This window comes from Calypte anna, chromosome 10 (assembly GCF_003957555.1).
Source record: "Calypte anna isolate BGI_N300 chromosome 10, bCalAnn1_v1.p, whole genome shotgun sequence".
Classification (NCBI taxonomy): Eukaryota; Metazoa; Chordata; class Aves; order Apodiformes; family Trochilidae; genus Calypte; species Calypte anna.
In genome coordinates, this window is record NC_044256.1 from 2,245,496 (window position 1) to 2,265,315 (window position 19,820).

Below are 19,820 nucleotides of genomic sequence, written 5' to 3' on the forward strand. Positions count from 1 at the left end.
GTTACCCTCCTTGCAGAAACGGTGGCTACCTTGGAGGGGGGGACTCAGGGGGAGAATAAAAACCACCAGGAGTCTCCAAGGATGCTGCATGAAGTCTTTAATGAGCAGGAGGAAAGGCATTGGCGCAGAGGTTGAGCAAAGCAGCAGAGAGGGAGCTCCTTCTGGAGGAGCTGAAAGCAAAGCAGAGGCAGAGGAGGCAGGGGCAGAGCCGCCGTGCAGGGAGGAGCAGTGGCACAGGTCCCTCCTGGCAGGGGGCATGAGGACACCCAGCGCGCCTGCAAGTCGTGGCCACGCTCCCACCGCGGCAGAGTCCCCGTCTTCCTTCCTGCTCCAAAGGGGGTGATGGGCCGGCTTCAGCAGTTCATACGGCAGCGGAGGGGAGGCAGACACAGCCCGCAACTCCCCAGACCCCCAAGGGAGCCCCCAGAAGAGATGGGAACCCCCCCAGCGCTGAGGGAGCTGCCCACAGCAGCTGAGAGAGAGGAGCCCACGGCTGTGCTCTGAGGGAAAGAGGTGAGGATGGGGCCCGGCAGGGTCACCACCACCGGGGAGGCCTCGATGGCCACCGTCGAGTCAGCGCAGCGGGCGACACAGGGCTCACTGCAGCTGCTTGCAAGTGGGGTTGGGCCACAGCTGCCGCAGGACTGGGGCAGGCAGGGTCTGAAGCAAGACATCTCTCGCTGACGGAGGCAAAGCTGAAACACAGAGCAGGCAGAACACACAAAGCCCAACATCAGCCTCTCCAGCCTTTACTGGCACCTCTTTGGGCACAGGACCCTGCACAGGGCATTTAAGGCACCTGCAGCCAGACGGCTCCTACCCCAGCTCCAGAGCCAACCCGGCTGCTCTGGAGAAGGCACTGGCTGCACTTGCCCATTTGGTCAGAGCCCTCCTGCTTGAGGCAGAAATTCTGCTGGGCAGACCTCCCTGCAGCTGAGCCCCAGTCATCCCCTGCTGCTTGCAAGAAACCCCCTCCTCCCAGCTCTCCCCAGCCACCACCATCCAAAGGGAAGGAGCTCACAGCCCTCCAACCCTTCTGCTGCAGGGCCAGGCTGAGGCAGCCCAAGCACCAAGCTGAGCAGGCAGCAGGAGAGCAGTTCAGCCCACAGGGAGAGATGCAGCGGGCTCAGGCTTACCTCGTTCCTCGAGGAGCGGGAGGCAAGAGAGGAGGATGCTGAGCCTGGAGCAGCACAGGCTTTTATGCTGTGTCGCACAGCCCCGCAGGGCCACAAACATTCCTTGCTCATGAAGCATCTAAACACCGAGTAGGTGCCGCTTGCCGAGGCCCTGCCGGTGATTAAGTCCTTGCCTCTTTCATCTGAGTGTTTTGCTCCTGCTTCTGACCACTCAGTATTGATTACTCTCCATTCCACCCTAACCAGGGCAACAATATCCGAGGTCTGAGGGTAGTGTGCAGGGAGATTTGAAGTGGATTTGCATGGTACAGGTGGCCTTGGTCCCATTGCCTTCTTGATGGTGAGCACAGTCACCTGTCACAGTTGCTGTCACCTCAAGTGAGCTCCCAGGTGCTTTCAGAGAGAACACTGAGGCTCATCCAAGAGACATTTCTCCCCCCAGGTTGTAGAAGATACACAGGAGACTGTGGGACCACTCAGGCAAAAGGACAAGGTTGCACCATCACATATGGGAGATGAGAGAGACCTCTCCAGGGATGTGGCAAAGCTCAAAGGCCAGGAGAGTTCCTTGGTGGTTGAGGGAAATTCCTTGTGGGCAGGAGTGAGGGCCATGAGGATCTTGCTTATGCTGATGAGGCTCTAACAAGGGTTGGTTTTCTGATCAAAGACACACTTGCGTCCTTCCCCAAAAGAGACCCACACCCACACTGACCTGTTTTGCTCAGCAAGGGCATCCCAGAGGCCAAAGCCCTGGATGGGCTGCTCTTGAGGAGAGGGGCAGGGCAAGGAGCCAAAAGCTCACGTCTCCCTTTCCAGGGTCAGGGTGGGATGGCTCATTCCATGCATTTCAAACTACAAAGAGACACTGGATCAATGTCCCAGAGCACCTGGGTGTCATTGTGATGTGGAAGAGTTGGGAAAATCCCAGAGCTGCAGGCAAACCTGAGTCAGCCTGGTGTGCACTCCAGTGCACATTGTGTCCTGGCCTCAGACGGTCCTGGGCTACCTCAGATCATTATCTCATTCCTCTGAAAGTTCTGCTTTCCTCAAATCCAGTTCCACACCTTTCACCACCTGAAACAACTGGTGCCTCTATGGAATCTCAAGCTGCTGCTTTCTTCCAAGACACTGTGTTTCAGTGTCTGCTAAAGGTCATGTGGCTCAGTGCTCCCCTGGAACCTGGCACCATGAAGCCAAAGAGCTGGATGTGTGCATGGAATGGCACCTGCTGTACATTTCACTTTCGTACCAGTGTGACTGGAAGCCCCTTTTTGTGCTAAAGGGCTTGAATTGAAACAGAGTCTGTCCCAGCACAGCTTTCAGAGTAAATCCTCAGGGTACCTTTACTCCTAAACTTGATCGTTACTGCCAGTCCACCTCCAGACCTTAGCCCATTACTCTAGGATGTCTCACCAGTGATGGTACCTGCACCACCAACTCCTGGAGGGCTCGGGATGTTCAGCTGTGAGAGTCCTGGGCTGGCAGTGTGGGGACCAGGCCTCAAGGTCCTACTCCTGTGAACGTGTGCCTGTGTGCTGGATACACAGTTGAGGTGGGTGGTCTCAATAGGTCCTTTCAAACTCAAGCTGTTGATGAATGCTGTGAGGGCAGGTGCTGTTGCCCTTCCCTTGGAACTGCAGAGGCCACATCTGGATTGCAGTGCCCTGTTCTGTGTTGCTGGGAATAGGAGTGGTGATGTGAATTTCTCCCATGGAGAGAGGGACTGGGAGAGGACAAGGCAGAACATAAGGACAGGAGCATATGGCTAATGAGTTGAGGCCGTTTTTTTTGGAGCCTTCTTGAAAGAAGACAACATGAGGCAGTGCAAATGGATGCAACTGCAGAAGGGCAAGAGGCCCAGAACATTTTGAGGTACCAGGGAAGACTGATATGACTGGAGAAGTTGATTGGAGAGGAAGCCCTCCAGAGCTCCATTCCAACCTTCACTGTTCTGTGGTTCACCAAGTCACAGGACTTCTTGAGCAGTCATCCACAGGTAATGCCTCTGAAGGTGGCAGCAGCAGGAGATGGCATAGAAGGACCATTTTTTTCATCAGCCTTTGAGCTCTGGTATCCTCAGCACGCCTGAGGCCAGGACACAATGTGCACTGGAGTGCACACCAGGCTGACTCAGGTTTGCCTGCAGCTCTGGGATTTTCCCAACTCTTCCACATCACAATGACACCCAGGTGTTCTGGACATTGATCCAGTTTCCCTTTGTAGTTTGAAATGCACAGAATAGGCCATCCCACCCTGACCCAGGAAAGGGAGGCATAACCTTTTGGCTCCTTGCCCTGCCCCTCTCCTCAAGAGCAGCCCGTCCAGGGCTTTGGCCTCTGGGTTGCCCTTGCTGAGCAAAACAGGTCAGTGTGGGTGTGGGTCTCTTTTGGGGAAGGACGCAAGTGTGTCTTTGATCAGAAAACCAACCCTTGTTAGAGCCTCATCAGCATAAGCAAGATCCTCATGGCCCTCACTCCTGCCCACAAGGAATTTCCCTCAACCACCAAGGAACTCTCCTGGCCTTTGAGCTTTGCCACATCCCTGGAGAGGTCTCTCTCATCTCCCATATGTGATGGTGCAACCTTGTCCTTTTGCCTGAGTGGTCCCACAGTCTCCTGTGTATCTTCTACAACCTGGGGGGAGAAATGTCTCTTGGATGAGCCTCAGTGTTCTCTCTGAAAGCACCTGGGAGCTCACTTGAGGTGACAGCAACTGTGACAGGTGACTGTGCTCACCATCAAGAAGGCAATGGGACCAAGGCCACCTGTACCATGCAAATCCACTTCAAATCTCCCTGCACACTACCCTCAGACCTCGGATATTGTTGCCCTGGTTAGGGTGGAATGGAGAGTAATCAATACTGAGTGGTCAGAAGCAGGAGCAAAACACTCAGATGAAAGAGGCAAGGACTTAATCACCGGCAGGGCCTCGGCAAGCGGCACCTACTCGGTGTTTAGATGCTTCATGAGCAAGGAATGTTTGTGGCCCTGCGGGGCTGTGCGACACAGCATAAAAGCCTGTGCTGCTCCAGGCTCAGCATCCTCCTCTCTTGCCTCCCGCTCCTCGAGGAACGAGGTAAGCCTGAGCCCGCTGCATCTCTCCCTGTGGGCTGAACTGCTCTCCTGCTGCCTGCTCAGCTTGGTGCTTGGGCTGCCTCAGCCTGGCCCTGCAGCAGAAGGGTTGGAGGGCTGTGAGCTCCTTCCCTTTGGATGGTGGTGGCTGGGGAGAGCTGGGAGGAGGGGGTTTCTTGCAAGCAGCAGGGGATGACTGGGGCTCAGCTGCAGGGAGGTCTGCCCAGCAGAATTTCTGCCTCAAGCAGGAGGGCTCTGACCAAATGGGCAAGTGCAGCCAGTGCCTTCTCCAGAGCAGCCGGGTTGGCTCTGGAGCTGGGGTAGGAGCCGTCTGGCTGCAGGTGCCTTAAACGCCCTGTGCAGGGTCCTGTGCCCAAAGAGGTGCCAGTAAAGGCTGGAGAGGCTGATGTTGGGCTTTGTGTGTTCTGCCTGCTCTGTGTTTCAGCTTTGCCTCCGTCAGCGAGAGATGTCTTGCTTCAGACCCTGCCTGCCCCAGTCCTGCGGCAGCTGTGGCCCAACCCCACTTGCAAGCAGCTGCAGTGAGCCCTGTGTCGCCCGCTGCGCTGACTCGACGGTGGCCATCGAGGCCTCCCCGGTGGTGGTGACCCTGCCGGGCCCCATCCTCACCTCTTTCCCTCAGAGCACAGCCGTGGGCTCCTCTCTCTCAGCTGCTGTGGGCAGCTCCCTCAGCGCTGGGGGGGTTCCCATCTCTTCTGGGGGCTCCCTTGGGGGTCTGGGGAGTTGCGGGCTGTGTCTGCCTCCCCTCCGCTGCCGTATGAACTGCTGAAGCCGGCCCATCACCCCCTTTGGAGCAGGAAGGAAGACGGGGACTCTGCCGCGGTGGGAGCGTGGCCACGACTTGCAGGCGCGCTGGGTGTCCTCATGCCCCCTGCCAGGAGGGACCTGTGCCACTGCTCCTCCCTGCACGGCGGCTCTGCCCCTGCCTCCTCTGCCTCTGCTTTGCTTTCAGCTCCTCCAGAAGGAGCTCCCTCTCTGCTGCTTTGCTCAACCTCTGCGCCAATGCCTTTCCTCCTGCTCATTAAAGACTTCATGCAGCATCCTTGGAGACTCCTGGTGGTTTTTATTCTCCCCCTGAGTCCCCCCCTCCAAGGTAGCCACCGTTTCTGCAAGGAGGGTAACCTCAGCATCTTCTGTCCTGAGGTTCCCACCTGCTGGGGCTTCGTCCTCTCTCTCGGAGTTTCTGGACCTCCATCCTGCTCAGTGCAGGTTCCCAGTGCAGAGCTGGGAGTGGAGCATTGCCCCCAAGCTCCCCAGGCGCCAGGTGCCATTGGACAGGTCCTTTGCTCAGCAGGCAGAGAGGGCAGGAGCAGGTAGTTGTGGCCGAGTGGTTAAGGCGATGGACTAGAAATCCATTGGGGTTTCCCCGCGCAGGTTCGAATCCTGCCAACTACGGGGTGCTGAGCCCTTTTGGGCTCCCTGCCTGTGACCACGCTGCAGCTCTGGGACTCGGCTCCATGCTGGACCTGCTGCCCAGGGAGACGGGAGAATGCCCTTGCCTACAGCACTTGTCCTTGCCCTGGCCCCCAGAATTCCTGGAGCAAACAGAAATCCTGCTCTGGGAGCCAGGTTGGAGGAAGAGAAGAGACCAGTGCTGAATGAGCCTTGGAAAGAGGTCTTGAGCAGAACTGAAGAGCTTGACCTCAACTGACATCCTGGGCAGTACAACCCCACCAGCTCGCTGCCCTACACCTGGAGCGACAGCTGCTGACCTCCCAAAGGAGCTTGCACAACACAGCCTCCAGTGCTAAAGATGGAGGCTGGGCACAGGTCACGGATCTTAGGTTTTTCCCTCACTCACAAGGTGCCCGTTGCTGTAGGTCTCACAAAGGCAGAGTGGTGTGGAGCAGCAGGCACACGGGGGAAGAGCCTCACCTAGAGGTGTTATTTTGTGTGTTGAAACCACTGTAGGTACCTGCAGAGAAATACAGGTGCCCAGCTGTTGTATTTATGAAGGCAGATTGAGAGCAGCACCATTACCAGCACCCCAGTGGCTGGAGTTTCCCCATCCACATCTTAGGCACACACAGCACCCCCGTGTCACAGCAGCTGGAGGCCAAGCAGGGTGTTGGCAGGAGGAGGCCGTCCAGTGTGAGAAGTGGAGGAGAGGGAGCCAGGTCACTGTGTGAAGTGCAAGAGCAGAAGGCAGGTGGGAGTGGGAAATAGAAGAGCAGTGTCCAGGAGCCCAGGTTCTGTGCTGGAGGACCAAAGGCAGCTCCAGCAGAGCGTTGGTGGTATAGTGGTGAGCATAGCTGCCTTCCAAGCAGTTGACCCGGGTTCGATTCCTGGCCAACGCAGACAAACTTTTCTTCACCTGGGCTCTACACTGCCTTGGTCTCTCCTCCCGCAAACAAGTCAGCTTCTCTCAGCAATTTCAGGTCCCGCGGGGTGCTCCAGCTCCTCCCTTTGACTTCCCCTGCAGCCTTGACTCAGAGATGTGCCTCTGGGCACCTCCTGGCCCTGCAGACACAGGCTTGGCTTTGAGCAATGCCCTCCTCGGCAAGAGCAGACTGCTGGCACTGCCTTGGACCATTTGGGGATTCTCAGGGAGTGCTGGGGGACTGCAGCTGGTGTCCAGACAACTCTGGGATTCTCCATGCCTCAGTATCATTACTCTCAGGTTTCAGGGCTCGGGCACTGAGTAGCATGCCCTGTCTTTGCAGCTGGCCCTGCTTTGTGCAGGCATTTGGACTAATGACCTCCTGAGATGTTTGCAGTCCAGCTCCTTCCATGAGCAACAAGTCACTCTTAGAGCTGTTTCCTCCTTCCTCCGTACCATGGGCAGTAAGCGAGCCTCTTCCCACAGGCAGGACTCAGGTGCCACAGAAGAGACTTCCTATGGCCAGAGTAAGAGGCAAGGGGCACAAGGGGCTATCAGAGCATGCCAGAGCATCATGTGATTGGGGGAGATCCTGAAGGAGCTGGGTTTGTTTAGTCTGGGGAAGAGGTGTGGGGGGGCTTCTGCTGTGTGAAGGTGGCCCTCTGGCTTGTCCAGGTGAACCCTCAGCCAGAAAGACCTCAGGAGTGCAGGAGCCAGGAGTGGCCTGGCTCGTGTGTGAGCAGAGACAGATTAGCAGAGACACCCTCTCTTGCCTGGATAAACAATGCCTCAGTCCCAGAAGGCACATCCTTCCTGTAGCATCTGCATGGGAAAGGGCTGTCCCCTTCCTTGTGCTCCAACCCCTGGAAGGGGGGTGTCTCCACCTCTCTGCAGGACCTTCACAGTTTGGGCCATGCTCTTTCTCAGTGCCCTGGGCTACAGCTGAGGTGCGGTCGGGTGTCTTGTAAGAGGGGGCATGGCAGGGTTGTGCAAAGAACTGTGAGTAGTGAGTGCCTGGTGGCCCTGCAGGAAGGCTGCATTGGTGGTGGCTTTGAAGATGGAGAGACTGCCAGGCTCAACAGGGAGTGCTTGGCTCCTGGAGGGCAGGCAGAGGGAAAGCCAGGACATGTCCAGCAGGTCCCATGGTGTAATGGTGAGCACTCTGGACTCTGAATCCAGCGATCTGAGTTCAAATCTCAGTGGGACCTCAGCCTTTTGGCTCTCTCAGGACTCCTCTCACCATGCTTACACCTCATCTCTTTGCTTGGTTAGTCTGCCACAGTCTCCAGCCCATTTTGCTTCCACAAGTCATAGTGACTGGTTCTAGCACAGGAGCCTCTGGTGCTGCTCCTCCCTTGGGGACGCTGCAGAGGTGACACTGTGCCACCCTTACAGGCTTCAATGGGTACCAGAGATCTTCCAGAGCTGCCCAGCAACAGGAGGTGCAGTTCATGCAAGGCAGGCCTGCACAGGAGGCCAGGTTACTCTCCACTCCTGCACTGAGCTGGACTTACAGCTGGCCCTGAAGACCAGATCTGCCCCATGCTCCCAAGTCTCCTTGTCAGGGGTCCAGCCCCTGCCAGGGGGTTTCCATCAGGTTTGCCTCCCTGGATGGTTGTACACAGCAGGGTTACACAGAACAGTAAATCTCCAGGATGCTACAAGCCCTTTTGGGCTGTCTTCCAAGTGCAGACATTTATCTGCTTCCTCTTTGGCCGTTCTGCAGGTTCTGGCTTTGCAAATGGGACCAGTGTGGCTGCTCTTCTCCTCAGAATCACAGAATGATCGAATGGTTTGTGTTGACAGGCACCCTAAGGACCATCTACTCCCATCCCTGTGACATGGTCAGGGACACTTCCCACTAGACCTGGTGGCTTCAAAACCCATACCACCTGGCCTTGAACACTCACAGGAATGGGACAGCCACAGCTTCTATGGGCAGCCGGGGCCAGTGTCTCACCACCCTCACAGGAAAGGATTTCCTCCTCATATCTAATCTAAATCTCTCATCATTCAAGTTGATACTATCCTCCCCCGTCCTAGCACTCCAGGCACTTGTAAAAACTTCTTCCGCAGCTTTGGTGTTGCCCCTTCAGGTACCAGGAGGGACTCTAAGATCTCCCTGGGACTGTGACTTTTCCAGTCTGAACAACCCCAGTTATCTCAGAAGTTGGAAAGATTTGCCTGAAGCCTTTCTGGCTCATGGCAAGCCTTGACAAGCCAGAGATGGAGAGACTGCCAGGCCCAGCCGGGGGTGCTTGGCTCCTGGAGGGCAGGCAGAGGGAAAGCCAGGACATGTCCAGCAGGTCCCATGGTGTAATGGTGAGCACTCTGGACTCTGAATCCAGCGATCTGAGTTCAAATCTCAGTGGGACCTCAGCCTTTTGGCTCTCTCAGGACGCTCTTCACATTGCTTTGCTGTTGGCTCACTTGTTTAACACCCTCTCATTTTCCAGTCTTTCCTGCGCTCCCACACCTTGGACGGATGCCTGTGTGCCTTCTGCTGCCCAAGGCCCAACAAACCTCTGCAGCTTTCCTGAGCAATGATCCTTCTCTGCTCCTTTCTTTTCCATAGCTGCTCCTAGCTGAGGGGATCCTGCTAGGGGTTCAGCACATCACACACCACCTCAGCTAGAGCTCATGCAGTCCAGCCTTGCCACAAAGCAAGTCAAGTAGAGGAGGCTGTGCAGGCCCTTGTCTGGTTGGATGTTGGACAGCTCCACAGAAGGAGATGGTACAACAATCCATGGGCAGCTGTTTGACCACTTTCAGAGTTAAACTGGAAAACTGTGTCTGGCATTACTTCTGATTCCACATGTGACAATTGCTTCTGGTACCATCCATTTCTCTGGGGGTTTTCTGTATCACTCTTCCCTGCTTGCTTACTTCAGTTGTTCTGCTATCACTCAACAGAGCTGCACCCAAAATGGGCAATGCGTCATGCTAGGGGTTATACTGACAGCCATGGGACAGTACACGGTCTTCTCCTTCCTTGATGTGCAGGTACCTAACTGAGGGAGGAGGGAAAAAACACCAGGAGACCCAAGCGCTGCTTTACAAGTTCATTTCTGTGCATGTTCTCTTCCTCCAACCTGGCTCCCAGAGCAGGATTTCTGTTTGCTCCAGGAATTCTGGGGGCCAGGGCAAGGACAAGTGCTGTAGGCAAGGGCATTCTCCCGTCTCCCTGGGCAGCGGGTCCAGCATGGAGCCGAGTCCCAGAGCTGCAGTGTGGTCACAGGCAGGGAGCCCAAAAGGGCTCAGCACCCCGTAGTTGGCAGGATTCGAACCTGCGCGGGGAAACCCCAATGGATTTCTAGTCCATCGCCTTAACCACTCGGCCACAACTACCTGCTCCTGCCCTCTCTGCCTGATGAGCAAAGGACCTGTCCAATGGCACCTGGCGCCTGCGGAGCTTGGGGGCAATGCTCCACTCCCAGCTCTGCACTGGGAACCTGCACTGAGCAGGATGGAGGTCCAGAGACTCCGAGAGAGAGGACGAAGCCCCAGCAGGTGGGAACCTCAGGACAGAAGATGCTGAGGTTACCCTCCTTGCAGAAACGGTGGCTACCTTGGAGGGGGGGACTCAGGGGGAGAATAAAAACCACCAGGAGTCTCCAAGGATGCTGCATGAAGTCTTTAATGAGCAGGAGGAAAGGCATTGGCGCAGAGGTTGAGCAAAGCAGCAGAGAGGGAGCTCCTTCTGGAGGAGCTGAAAGCAAAGCAGAGGCAGAGGAGGCAGGGGCAGAGCCGCCGTGCAGGGAGGAGCAGTGGCACAGGTCCCTCCTGGCAGGGGGCATGAGGACACCCAGCGAGCCTGCAAGCCGTGGCCACGCTCCCACCGCGGCAGAGTCCCCGTCTTCCTTCCTGCTCCAAAGGGGGTGATGGGCCGGCTTCAGCAGTTCATACGGCAGCGGAGGGGAGGCAGACACAGCCCGCAGCTCCCCAGACCCCCAAGGGAGCCCCCAGAAGAGATGGGAACCCCCCCAGCGCTGAGGGAGCTGCCCACAGCAGCTGAGAGAGAGGAGCCCACGGCTGTGCTCTGAGGGAAAGAGGTGAGGATGGGGCCCGGCAGGGTCACCACCACCGGGGAGGCCTCGATGGCCACCGTCGAGTCAGCGCAGCGGGCGACACAGGGCTCACTGCAGCTGCTTGCAAGTGGGGTTGGGCCACAGCTGCCGCAGGACTGGGGCAGGCAGGGTCTGAAGCAAGACATCTCTCGCTGACGGAGGCAAAGCTGAAACACAGAGCAGGCAGAACACACAAAGCCCAACATCAGCCTCTCCAGCCTTTACTGGCACCTCTTTGGGCACAGGACCCTGCACAGGGCATTTAAGGCACCTGCAGCCAGACGGCTCCTACCCCAGCTCCAGAGCCAACCCGGCTGCTCTGGAGAAGGCACTGGCTGCACTTGCCCATTTGGTCAGAGCCCTCCTGCTTGAGGCAGAAATTCTGCAGGGCAGACCTCCCTGCAGCTGAGCCCCAGTCATCCCCTGCTGCTTGCAAGAAACCCCCTCCTCCCAGCTCTCCCCAGCCACCACCATCCAAAGGGAAGGAGCTCACAGCCCTCCAACCCTTCTGCTGCAGGGCCAGGCTGAGGCAGCCCAAGCACCAAGCTGAGCAGGCAGCAGGAGAGCAGTTCAGCCCACAGGGAGAGATGCAGCGGGCTCAGGCTTACCTCGTTCCTCGAGGAGCGGGAGGCAAGAGAGGAGGATGCTGAGCCTGGAGCAGCACAGGCTTTTATGCTGTGTCGCACAGCCCCGCAGGGCCACAAACATTCCTTGCTCATGATGCATCTAAACACCGAGTAGGTGCCGCTTGCCGAGGCCCTGCTGGTGATTAAGTCCTTGCCTCTTTCATCCCAAATATTTTGTTCCTCCTCTGGACTTTCCAGCATCAGTGTCATTAATCTGTGTCACTCTCTGCTAAGACCAATTGTCCTGGAGGTCTCACTCAAATGACTTCTCTATGGGGTGTCTATAGCCATGTGTCTCGATAACATGAGCAGCCCTTCACTCTTGTTCCATCCAGGGCTCTGGTCTCACCTTGGGAAGTGGAGAAACTGGAGGAAAGAGGGGCAAGGCAGGGAGACAAATCCTCATGTCTCTTTTTCCAAGGTCAGGGCTGGGATGTCTTTCAAACTACAAAGGGACGTTGGATCAGTGTCCCAGAACACCTGGGTGCCATTGTGATGTGCAGGGAGTTGGGAAAATCCCAGAGCTGCAGGCAAACCTGAGTCAGCCTGGTGTGCACTCCAGTGCACATTGTGTCCTGGCCTCAGGCGTGCTGAGGATACCAGAGCTCAAAGGCTGATGAAAAAAATGGTCCTTCTATGCCATCTCCTGCTGCTGCCACCTTCAGAGGCGTTGCCTGTGGATGATTGCTCAAGAAATCCTGTGACTTGGTGCACCAAAGAATAGTGAAGATTGGAATGGACCTCTGGAGGGCTTCCTGTCCAATCCACTTCTCCAGTCATATCAGACTTCCCTGGTACCTCAGAAAGTTCTGGGCCTCTTGCCCTTCTGCAGTTGCATCCATTTGCTCTGCCTCACGTTGTCTTCTTTCAAGAAGTCTCCACAAAAAACGGCCTCAACTCATTAGCCATATGCTCCTGTCCTTATGTTCTGCCTTGTCCTCTCCCAGTCCCTCTCTCTTTATGAGAGAACTTCATCATCACCACTCCTATTCCCAGCAACACAAAACAGAGCACTGCAATCCAGATGTGGCCTCAGCAGTTCCAAGGGAAGGGCAACAGCAGCTGCCCACAACGTGCACTGGAGTGCACACCAGGCTGACTCAGGTTTGCCTGCAGCTCTGGGATTTTCCCAACTCTTCCACATCACAATGACTCCCGGGTGCTCTGGGACACTGATCCAATGTCCCTTTGTAGTTTGAAATGCATGGAATGGGCCATCACAACCCTGACCCAGGAAAGGGAGGCATAACCTTTTGGCTCCTTGCCCTGCCCCTCTCCTCAAGAGCAGCCCGTCCAAGGCTTTGGCCTCTGGGTTGCCCTTGCTGAGCAAAACAGGTCAGTGTGGGTGTGGGTCTCTTTTGGGGAAGGACGCAAGTGTGTCTTTGATCAGAAAACCAACCCTTGTTAGAGCCTCATCAGCATAAGCAAGATCCTCATGGCCCTCACTCCTGCCCACAAGGAATTTCCCTCCAGCCCCCAACGATCTCTCCTGACCTTTGAGCTTTGCCACATCCCTGGAGAGGTCTCTCTCATCTCCCACATGGGATGGTGCAACCTTGTCCTTTTGCCTGAGTGGACCCACAGTCTCCTGTGTATCTGCAATGACCCGTGGGGAGAAATGTCTCTTGGATGAGCCTCAGTGTTCTCTCTGAAAGCACCTGGGAGCTCACTCGAGGTGACAGCAACTGTGACAGGTGACTGTGCTCACCATCAAGAAGGCAATGGGACCAAGGCCATCTGTACCACGCAAATCCACTTCAAATCTCCCTGCACACTACCCTCAGACCTTGGATATTGTTGCCCTGGTTAGGGTGGAATGGAGAGTAATCAATACTGAGTGGTCAGAAGCAGGAGCAAAACACTCAGATGAAAGAGGCAAGGACTTAATCACCGGCAGGGCCTCAGCAAGCGGCACCTACTCGGTGTTTAGATGCTTCATGAGCAAGGAATGTTTGTGGCCCTGCGGGGCTGTGCGACACAGCATAAAAGCCTGTGCTGCTCCAGGCTCAGCATCCTCCTCTCTTGCCTCCCGCTCCTCGAGGAACGAGGTAAGCCTGAGCCCGCTGCATCTCTCCCTGTGGGCTGAACTGCTCTCCTGCTGCCTGCTCAGCTTGGTGCTTGGGCTGCCTCAGCCTGGCCCTGCAGCAGAAGGGTTGGAGGGCTGTGAGCTCCTTCCCTTTGGATGGTGGTGGCTGGGGAGAGCTGGGAGGAGGGGTTTCTTGCAAGCAGCAGGGGATGACTGGGGCTCAGCTGCAGGGAGGTCTGCCCAGCAGAATTTCTGCCTCAAGCAGGAGGGCTCTGACCAAATGGGCAAGTGCAGCCAGTGCCTTCTCCAGAGCAGCCGGGTTGGCTCTGGAGCTGGGGTAGGAGCCGTCTGGCTGCAGGTGCCTTAAATGCCCTGTGCAGGGTCCTGTGCCCAAAGAGGTGCCAGTAAAGGCTGGAGAGGCTGATGTTGGGCTTTGTGTGTTCTGCCTGCTCTGTGTTTCAGCTTTGCCTCCGTCAGCGAGAGATGTCTTGCTTCAGACCCTGCCTGCCCCAGTCCTGCGGCAGCTGTGGCCCAACCCCACTTGCAAGCAGCTGCAGTGAGCCCTGTGTTGCCCGCTGCGCTGACTCGACGGTGGCCATCGAGGCCTCCCCGGTGGTGGTGACCCTGCCGGGCCCCATCCTCACCTCTTTCCCTCAGAGCACAGCCGTGGGCTCCTCTCTCTCAGCTGCTGTGGGCAGCTCCCTCAGCGCTGGGGGGGTTCCCATCTCTTCTGGGGGCTCCCTTGGGGGTCTGGGGAGTTGCGGGCTGTGTCTGCCTCCCCTCCGCTGCCGTATGAACTGCTGAAGCCGGCCCATCACCCCCTTTGGAGCAGGAAGGAAGATGGGGACTCTGCCGCGGTGGGAGCGTGGCCACGGCTTGCAGGCTCGCTGGGTGTCCTCATGCCCCCTGCCAGGAGGGACCTGTGCCACTGCTCCTCCCTGCACGGCGGCTCTGCCCCTGCCTCCGCTTTACTCTCAGCTCCTCCAGAAGGGGCTCCCTCTCTGCTGCTTTGCTCAACCTGCTGATGGAGAAGGCTGCTGGACTTAGGGACTGCTCTTGTGGGCTGGAATTTCTGGAGAAGAACAAAATGGGAAAAGGCTAGTGTTTTGTGTGGATCTTGGCCATTCTCTGTGCTTCTCTGAACCCTCTAGATATCTTTTGTGGTTTCTGGTCTCTGCCATTGCCTCTATTCCTTATCATTAAAGACTTTGTGCAGAATTGCAGGAGAGTCCTGGTAGTTTTCTTCCCTCTTCCCTCACATTGCCACCTCTTCTGGAAGGAAGAGTAACTTCCATTCGTGCTGGGCTTATGACCAGTTGAGGGTTTTAAAAAACAAACAAGGAGGTGTGAGAAAGAAAAAAAAGCCTTGGAGAAATGAAGCATTGGTCTGTAGCCTTATGATCACAGCCCTGGGATATCTCTCTGTGTCAGCCTTGAGTCCTACCACTGAAAGCATTCATCTCATTTCTTCTGCCAGTGTACCCAGGGCATCTCTGATGGGTGCTCAGAAGGGCAATGCCTTTTCTCTGATTGCATGGCATTTGGAAGTCAGTTTTTTGTGCGTCATTTTGCAGATGCAGTTTGCTACTCACCAGTGTTCTGGAGGCAAGAAGCACCTGAGCTGCTCAGCAGCAGACTAAGGCTTCCTACATGCAGATGTGTGTAAAAGCACAAAGGAATACCCAGTGTCACTGATTTTTCTTGCAGATGATGCATTACTATCCTCAGTGCAGCTCCATTAAAACCTCTCAGCAGTCATTGCTTCTTGAATTGCATGAACCTTGGTGCAGATGCACATCTTCCTGTGACTGAACGCTGTTGCTTTTTTCTCACTTGATCTTAGCAGCTCCCACCAGCAAGTAGAAAGAGTTCTGCAAGGTGTCCTTCCTCTGCAGGACACCTGGACGTCTGCATGCCAGGTGCCCATACAGGGTGTGCAGGTGTGTTCTTAAGGGGCTGACTCCCATTTCTCTCAGCCCTACCCAAAGGGCTCCGGTGAGGTGCGGGACGCGGCTCATCTGCCCCCGCAGGACCGGCTGGGAGGGCTGGGACTGGTTTGCCTAAGGAAGGGAAAGCTGAGGGTGCTGGAGAATGGTCAGGTGGGTCCAAGAAGAGAGCCACCAGTGCTGCCAGTGGGAGGGTGTCCTGATTTAAGTGAACTGGGATAGGGATCTCCTACAGCCAGAGCAGCCCCAGCCCGCCCGGGACCCGCTCAGGACCCACCCGCCGCCCGCTCCCGTTACGGCGGAGGAAGCAGCGGGACCGTGGGGAGCCCAACGGGACGATCAGAGCGCTCCGCCCGTAGGCCTCTGGTGAACATGGCGTCTCGGGGGTGTCTGTGGTGTGGGGGTTGTGGCGTTGCTGGCTTTCTCACCTCTCCTGCTCTGTGTCTTGTTGCTGGAGAAGAGCATTGCTCCTCAGGACCCGTCGCCTTCTCCTGCCTCAGTGAGTAGGAGTGGTGTGGCTGCTCCAAGGCTAATCTGCCGCCTTGGACTTGGGTGCCGCGTCTGCTGCTGGGTCTGGGCTGGCTGGGAAGCACTCACCAGCTGGGGTGTGAGGGTTCCGTCTGGGCGTGTTTGTGTTTATTTGAATTTCAGTAGGGAAGTTGGCAGCTGCAATGGTAAACCCCCCCTTCTTCAGAACTCCCCCTGTTTGTAGCAGCTGCTGGTGGCAGGTTGGGGTATTTAAATCCTGTGCCAGCACAAACCCTCCTTCCACCCCTGTTGTCGGTTCTGACTGCCAGCACAGTAGACTGATGCTTTTTTTATTATTATTTTTTTTTCAGCTTAAGCAACCCTGGAAGCAGATAGTTGAGAAACTTCACCCCCTTCCAGTCAGAAGTTAAGTTTGGAGGGACTTCTTTTGTTTCCCTTTGCCCACAAGCTGCAAGAGAAATGTGAGCTTTTAACTTCTTAGGTACCAGGTACATTGTTATATTGCATTCCATTGGGATGTTGGGAAGTTTGGAAGTTTCTCAGCTTCCAGTTGAGAAGTCTGCAATGGAGGAGCCTGTACAGGGTAGGTCAGCAGTCCTGCACACTGGGGGCATAGGGTCTCTGAGACAGTTGTGATTGGTAAACAGGATTTCAAAGCTTCAGTGTGCACCAGAGTCTGTTTGTTTTTTTTAAAAAAAAGAGGGTTATAGAGAAAATAAAGCTGTTTAGAGACATTGTGCCTATTCTCATCCTATCTGAAGGGAATGAAACATTTGGCCAGATAGCACATTATGCCTACTCTCATCCTATCTGAAGGGAATGAAACATTTGGCCAGATAGCACTGGAGAGATGGAGAGGAATGGAGAGCAAAATCAGCATTGCTTTGAGACACTTTATAAAGAAAAACCACCCTCCCATTGTACATGGAAATTGGGTACCTGGTGCCATGAAGCAGAGTGTGTGTCTTGTTCCCCCCTGAAGCATTCTCCATCTGCACCTTTGTCCTGCCATGGCACAGTGCTGTTCTTGCCAGGTGCAACAAGCAGCAGCAGTGGGTCCAGCCCTGAGGCAGACCAAGAATCTCTCTCTGTCTCCTGCACCAAGATCACAACTAGGTCCCCAGTGTAGAACCATCTCAGCAGAATGCACTGGACTCAGCAGGGTGTCCTGCAGGGCCCCAAGCAGCTGATGATGGATCAGCATTTCTCACCAGCACCCTTATCTGTCATCCCTGAGAAAGAAAGTGGGGAGAGTCCAGGATGAAGAGAGAGAGGGCCTGCCCAGCAAAAGCAGGTGCCTCATGGTAGGGAATTAGGGGTCAGAATGGAGGCTGTAGCCTCTCACCTGGGGCTACAGTGAGATCACCCTGTCTCTGTGCTGCTCTAAAGCCTGGCTTCATACCAGGAAGCTTGGAGGAAGCTTTTCCCCAGTACAGGCCTGAGAGGAGGCAGAGATGTGCAGGGGGAATGGAGATGTTTCCAAAGGCTGAGGCAGAGTGGGACTGGAAACCAGGAGGAGCAGGGCAGAGCTGTGTGCCTGAGCATGGCTTTTCCATGACGCAGCAGAACTGTTTGCTGAGCATCAAGCAGCTCTGAACTTGTCTCCTAGGAGTGGGGCCAGGGATTTTGGAGCAGGTAAAGGGAGTTTAGAGCACGGATGAAGAAAAGTTTGTCTGCGTTGGCCGGGAATCGAACCCGGGTCAACTGCTTGGAAGGCAGCTATGCTCACCACTATACCACCAACGCAGCTGGGACACCCCTGGCACCGCTCCTGCACTGCTCCTTCTGCACTGCACACACTCTGCTGCTCTGGCTCTTCAGGGACTCTGGCCTCTGAGCAGCCTTCTCCTTCCAGACCCTGCACCCCACGGCCACGAGCTGCCCCACAGCCTGTGGGCTTTGGTGATGTGGTCTGGGAAATCTCATGCTGGATTACCCACACACTGGGGAGACAGGCAGCAGAGACTGCCCAGGGTTGGAGAAGGACACTGGACACCAGGACTGAGCTCTGGCCATGGACTCTGCACAGACTTGTGGTGTGCTTTGTATCTCCCTCAACATGGAACTGCAGCCCAGGCTAACACTGAAGGTGCTGAATGTCTCAGTCACATCAGTCCCCAGGGCCATCAAAAATGTCCATACTTGACAGGCATGAAGTGTGGCCATGGACCTGCCACAGACCTGTTCTGTGCTGGATCCACAAACAAAAGCTGGGTAGGAAACTTAAGGAACTGTAATGTGTCTGTAGTAGCCTGTGTAAATGCAAACCAGGTATTGAGGATCAAATCTGGACAATCAAGTAGCTGGACAGATCAGTCCATTGAAGTCTGTGTAAATCTAGACAGGATGAGCCAGATGGCTCAGTCCAGCAGAGGTGAAGCTCACATCCATTTCTGAGTTTCCATTACCAGGGAGCTTCATTGCTAAGGCTTCCCTTACACTGAACAGAACCGAAACTCATCCCTCCAGAGGGCTGACACAAGGCAAATGGTGACAATGTCATTCTCAGGCTCTGCCCACCCAGAACGCAAGCTCTCTGCAGCTCTGCAGGAAGCCTGAATGACAGGGGAGTCCCTCAGCTGCCTCAGCAGAGCTGTCAAGTAATCCTGTCCTATTTACCCAGGATCCTGCATGGAGCTGCCAGCTCTGCCTCCAGTCCTGCAAGAGACACACAGGCTTCTGTTCTGGGAGATGGGGGCCAGGTGAGGTATCACATGAAAATGATGGAGGAGACGTCCAGTCCTTGACTATCTCTCCTGACTTGGATCTTTGCAATTAACTTCCAGAGGTGAGATAGTCAGTATTCAGCCTCTTGCAATACAGTGTCCTTTGGAGCTCTTTCCTTGCAAACACCAGAGGTGGGATACGCACATTTCAAGCCTTGTCCTTGTTTTAGTCACTTGGCTCCAGGAAAGAGTTTTCTCCCTAACATTTTTCTCAGGGCAGATTTCACCTCCTGGTTCCTGAGAGTGTAGATCCAGGGGTTGAGAGCTGGGGTGACAGCACTGTAGACGAGAGACACCTGCATATCCCTTTCATGGGAGCTTCCAGAGGAGGGGGGTGTATAACTGAAGAGCACTGGTATGTAAAACAGTGCCACAGTTGTGAGGTGGGAGGTACAGGTGGAGAAGAGCTTCCATCTTCCTTCCTGGGACTGGACTTTCTGGCAGACAAAGGAGAGAATGCAGAGGTAGGAGAGGGCTGTGAGAATGAAGGAGCCCAGTGCAATAGCTGTGGTGACAGTGTTGAGGAGGATCATGTTGAGGGTGGTGCTACTGCAAGCCAGCTTCAAGAGTGGCTTGACGTCACAGAAGAAGTGATGGATGTGGTTCTGGTGACAGAAAGCCAGCTGAGAGGTCATGACAGAGTGCATCAGGGCATACACAAAGCCAGTGGCCCAGCTGGCCACAGCCAGCAGCAGACAAGCCCGTGGGCTCATGACAAGGGGGTAGCGCAGAGGATTGCAAATGGCCACCCAGCGGTCATAGGCCATGGTGGCCAGGAGCACAGCCTCTGTACTGCCCAGGAAGTGGAAGAAGTGGAGCTGGGCCAAGCAGCCACCAAAAGAGATGGGCTGGTGCCCCAAAAGGAAGACGCTCAGCATCTTGGGAACAGTGACTGTAGAGTAGAAAATGTCCAGGCAGGAAAGGTTCCCCAGGAAGAAGTACATGGGTTTGTGGAGCTGAGGCTCAGAGATCACCGTGGCCACAATGGCCCCATTGCCCAGAAGAACGGTCAAGTAGAGCAGCAGGAAGGAGATGAAGAGTAAGTACTGCAGCCTCTGGACATGGCTGAGGCCCAAAAGGACGAACTCACTGACCTGGGTCTGGTTCCGCATTGCTGGAAGGATGAGAAGACAAAGCGAGGTGTCAGGGTTCCACAGTGGTGCTACCCAGCCACTGGTGGGGAGGAGTGACAGCATTACAAAACTCAGGTTCACCTCTGCTGGCTTCATACAAACCAGTGCAGAAAGGAGCAACACACAGCACACATAAACACGAAAACTGCATAAAAACACAAGCAATTAATTAACAAAGACATAAATAGCATTGCTGTGGTCTTCTGCTCCTTCTGTCTGGAACAGAGAAATCACAGAGAGGACAATACTGAACTAAAAACTT

The 19,820-nt window shown here is 55.4% G+C and overlaps 4 protein-coding genes and 6 non-coding genes across 10 annotated transcripts; 6 read left to right on the top strand and 4 right to left on the bottom strand.

Annotated features, from left to right (window-relative positions):
* Positions 1–353: 353 nt before the first annotated feature.
* Positions 354–674, bottom strand: LOC115598869 (feather beta keratin-like). Its single transcript, XM_030457274.1, has one exon. The coding sequence runs from the start codon at positions 672–674 to the stop codon at positions 354–356; it is 321 nt and encodes a 106-aa protein (XP_030313134.1).
* Positions 675–4,673: 3,999 nt separating this feature from the next.
* Positions 4,674–4,994, top strand: LOC115598870 (feather beta keratin-like). Its single transcript, XM_030457275.1, has one exon. It carries the CDS (start codon positions 4,674–4,676, stop codon positions 4,992–4,994), a length of 321 nt encoding a protein of 106 aa, XP_030313135.1.
* Positions 4,995–5,538: 544 nt separating this feature from the next.
* Positions 5,539–5,620, top strand: TRNAS-AGA. Its single transcript has one exon. It is a non-coding gene; the product is annotated as a tRNA-Ser (tRNA).
* Positions 5,621–6,450: 830 nt separating this feature from the next.
* Positions 6,451–6,522, top strand: TRNAG-UCC. Its single transcript has one exon. It is a non-coding gene; the product is annotated as a tRNA-Gly (tRNA).
* Positions 6,523–7,681: 1,159 nt separating this feature from the next.
* TRNAQ-CUG lies at positions 7,682–7,753 on the top strand. The gene has a single exon. It is a non-coding gene; the product is annotated as a tRNA-Gln (tRNA).
* Positions 7,754–8,850: 1,097 nt separating this feature from the next.
* TRNAQ-CUG lies at positions 8,851–8,922 on the top strand. The gene has a single exon. It is a non-coding gene; the product is annotated as a tRNA-Gln (tRNA).
* A 563-nt stretch (positions 8,923–9,485) lies between these two features.
* On the top strand, positions 9,486–14,068 carry LOC115598871 (feather beta keratin-like). Its single transcript, XM_030457276.1, has 2 exons — positions 9,486–9,548; positions 13,727–14,068. Exons 1-2 carry the CDS (start codon positions 9,486–9,488, stop codon positions 14,066–14,068), a joined length of 405 nt encoding a protein of 134 aa, XP_030313136.1.
* TRNAS-AGA lies at positions 9,812–9,893 on the bottom strand. The gene has a single exon. It is a non-coding gene; the product is annotated as a tRNA-Ser (tRNA).
* A 3,305-nt stretch (positions 14,069–17,373) lies between the features above and the next one.
* Positions 17,374–17,445, bottom strand: TRNAG-UCC. The gene has a single exon. It is a non-coding gene; the product is annotated as a tRNA-Gly (tRNA).
* A 1,150-nt stretch (positions 17,446–18,595) lies between these two features.
* Positions 18,596–19,537, bottom strand: LOC103537657 (olfactory receptor 12D3). The gene has a single exon (XM_008503960.2). It carries the CDS (start codon positions 19,535–19,537, stop codon positions 18,596–18,598), a length of 942 nt encoding a protein of 313 aa, XP_008502182.2.
* Positions 19,538–19,820: the final 283 nt, after the last annotated feature.

Bases quoted from the DNA above. Each gene is read 5' to 3' on its own strand.
- LOC115598869 (XM_030457274.1), bottom strand. From the start codon at position 674: ATGTCTTGCTTCAGACCCTGCCTGCCCCAGTCCTGCGGCAGCTGTGGC.
- LOC115598870 (XM_030457275.1), top strand. From the start codon at position 4,674: ATGTCTTGCTTCAGACCCTGCCTGCCCCAGTCCTGCGGCAGCTGTGGC.
- LOC115598871 (XM_030457276.1), top strand. From the start codon at position 9,486: ATGCTAGGGGTTATACTGACAGCCATGGGACAGTACACGGTCTTCTCC. The intron at 9,549-13,726 runs GTACCTAACTGA...TCTGTGTTTCAG, and splicing joins TCTCCTTCCTTGATGTGCAG to CTTTGCCTCCGTCAGCGAGA.
- LOC103537657 (XM_008503960.2), bottom strand. From the start codon at position 19,537: ATGCGGAACCAGACCCAGGTCAGTGAGTTCGTCCTTTTGGGCCTCAGC.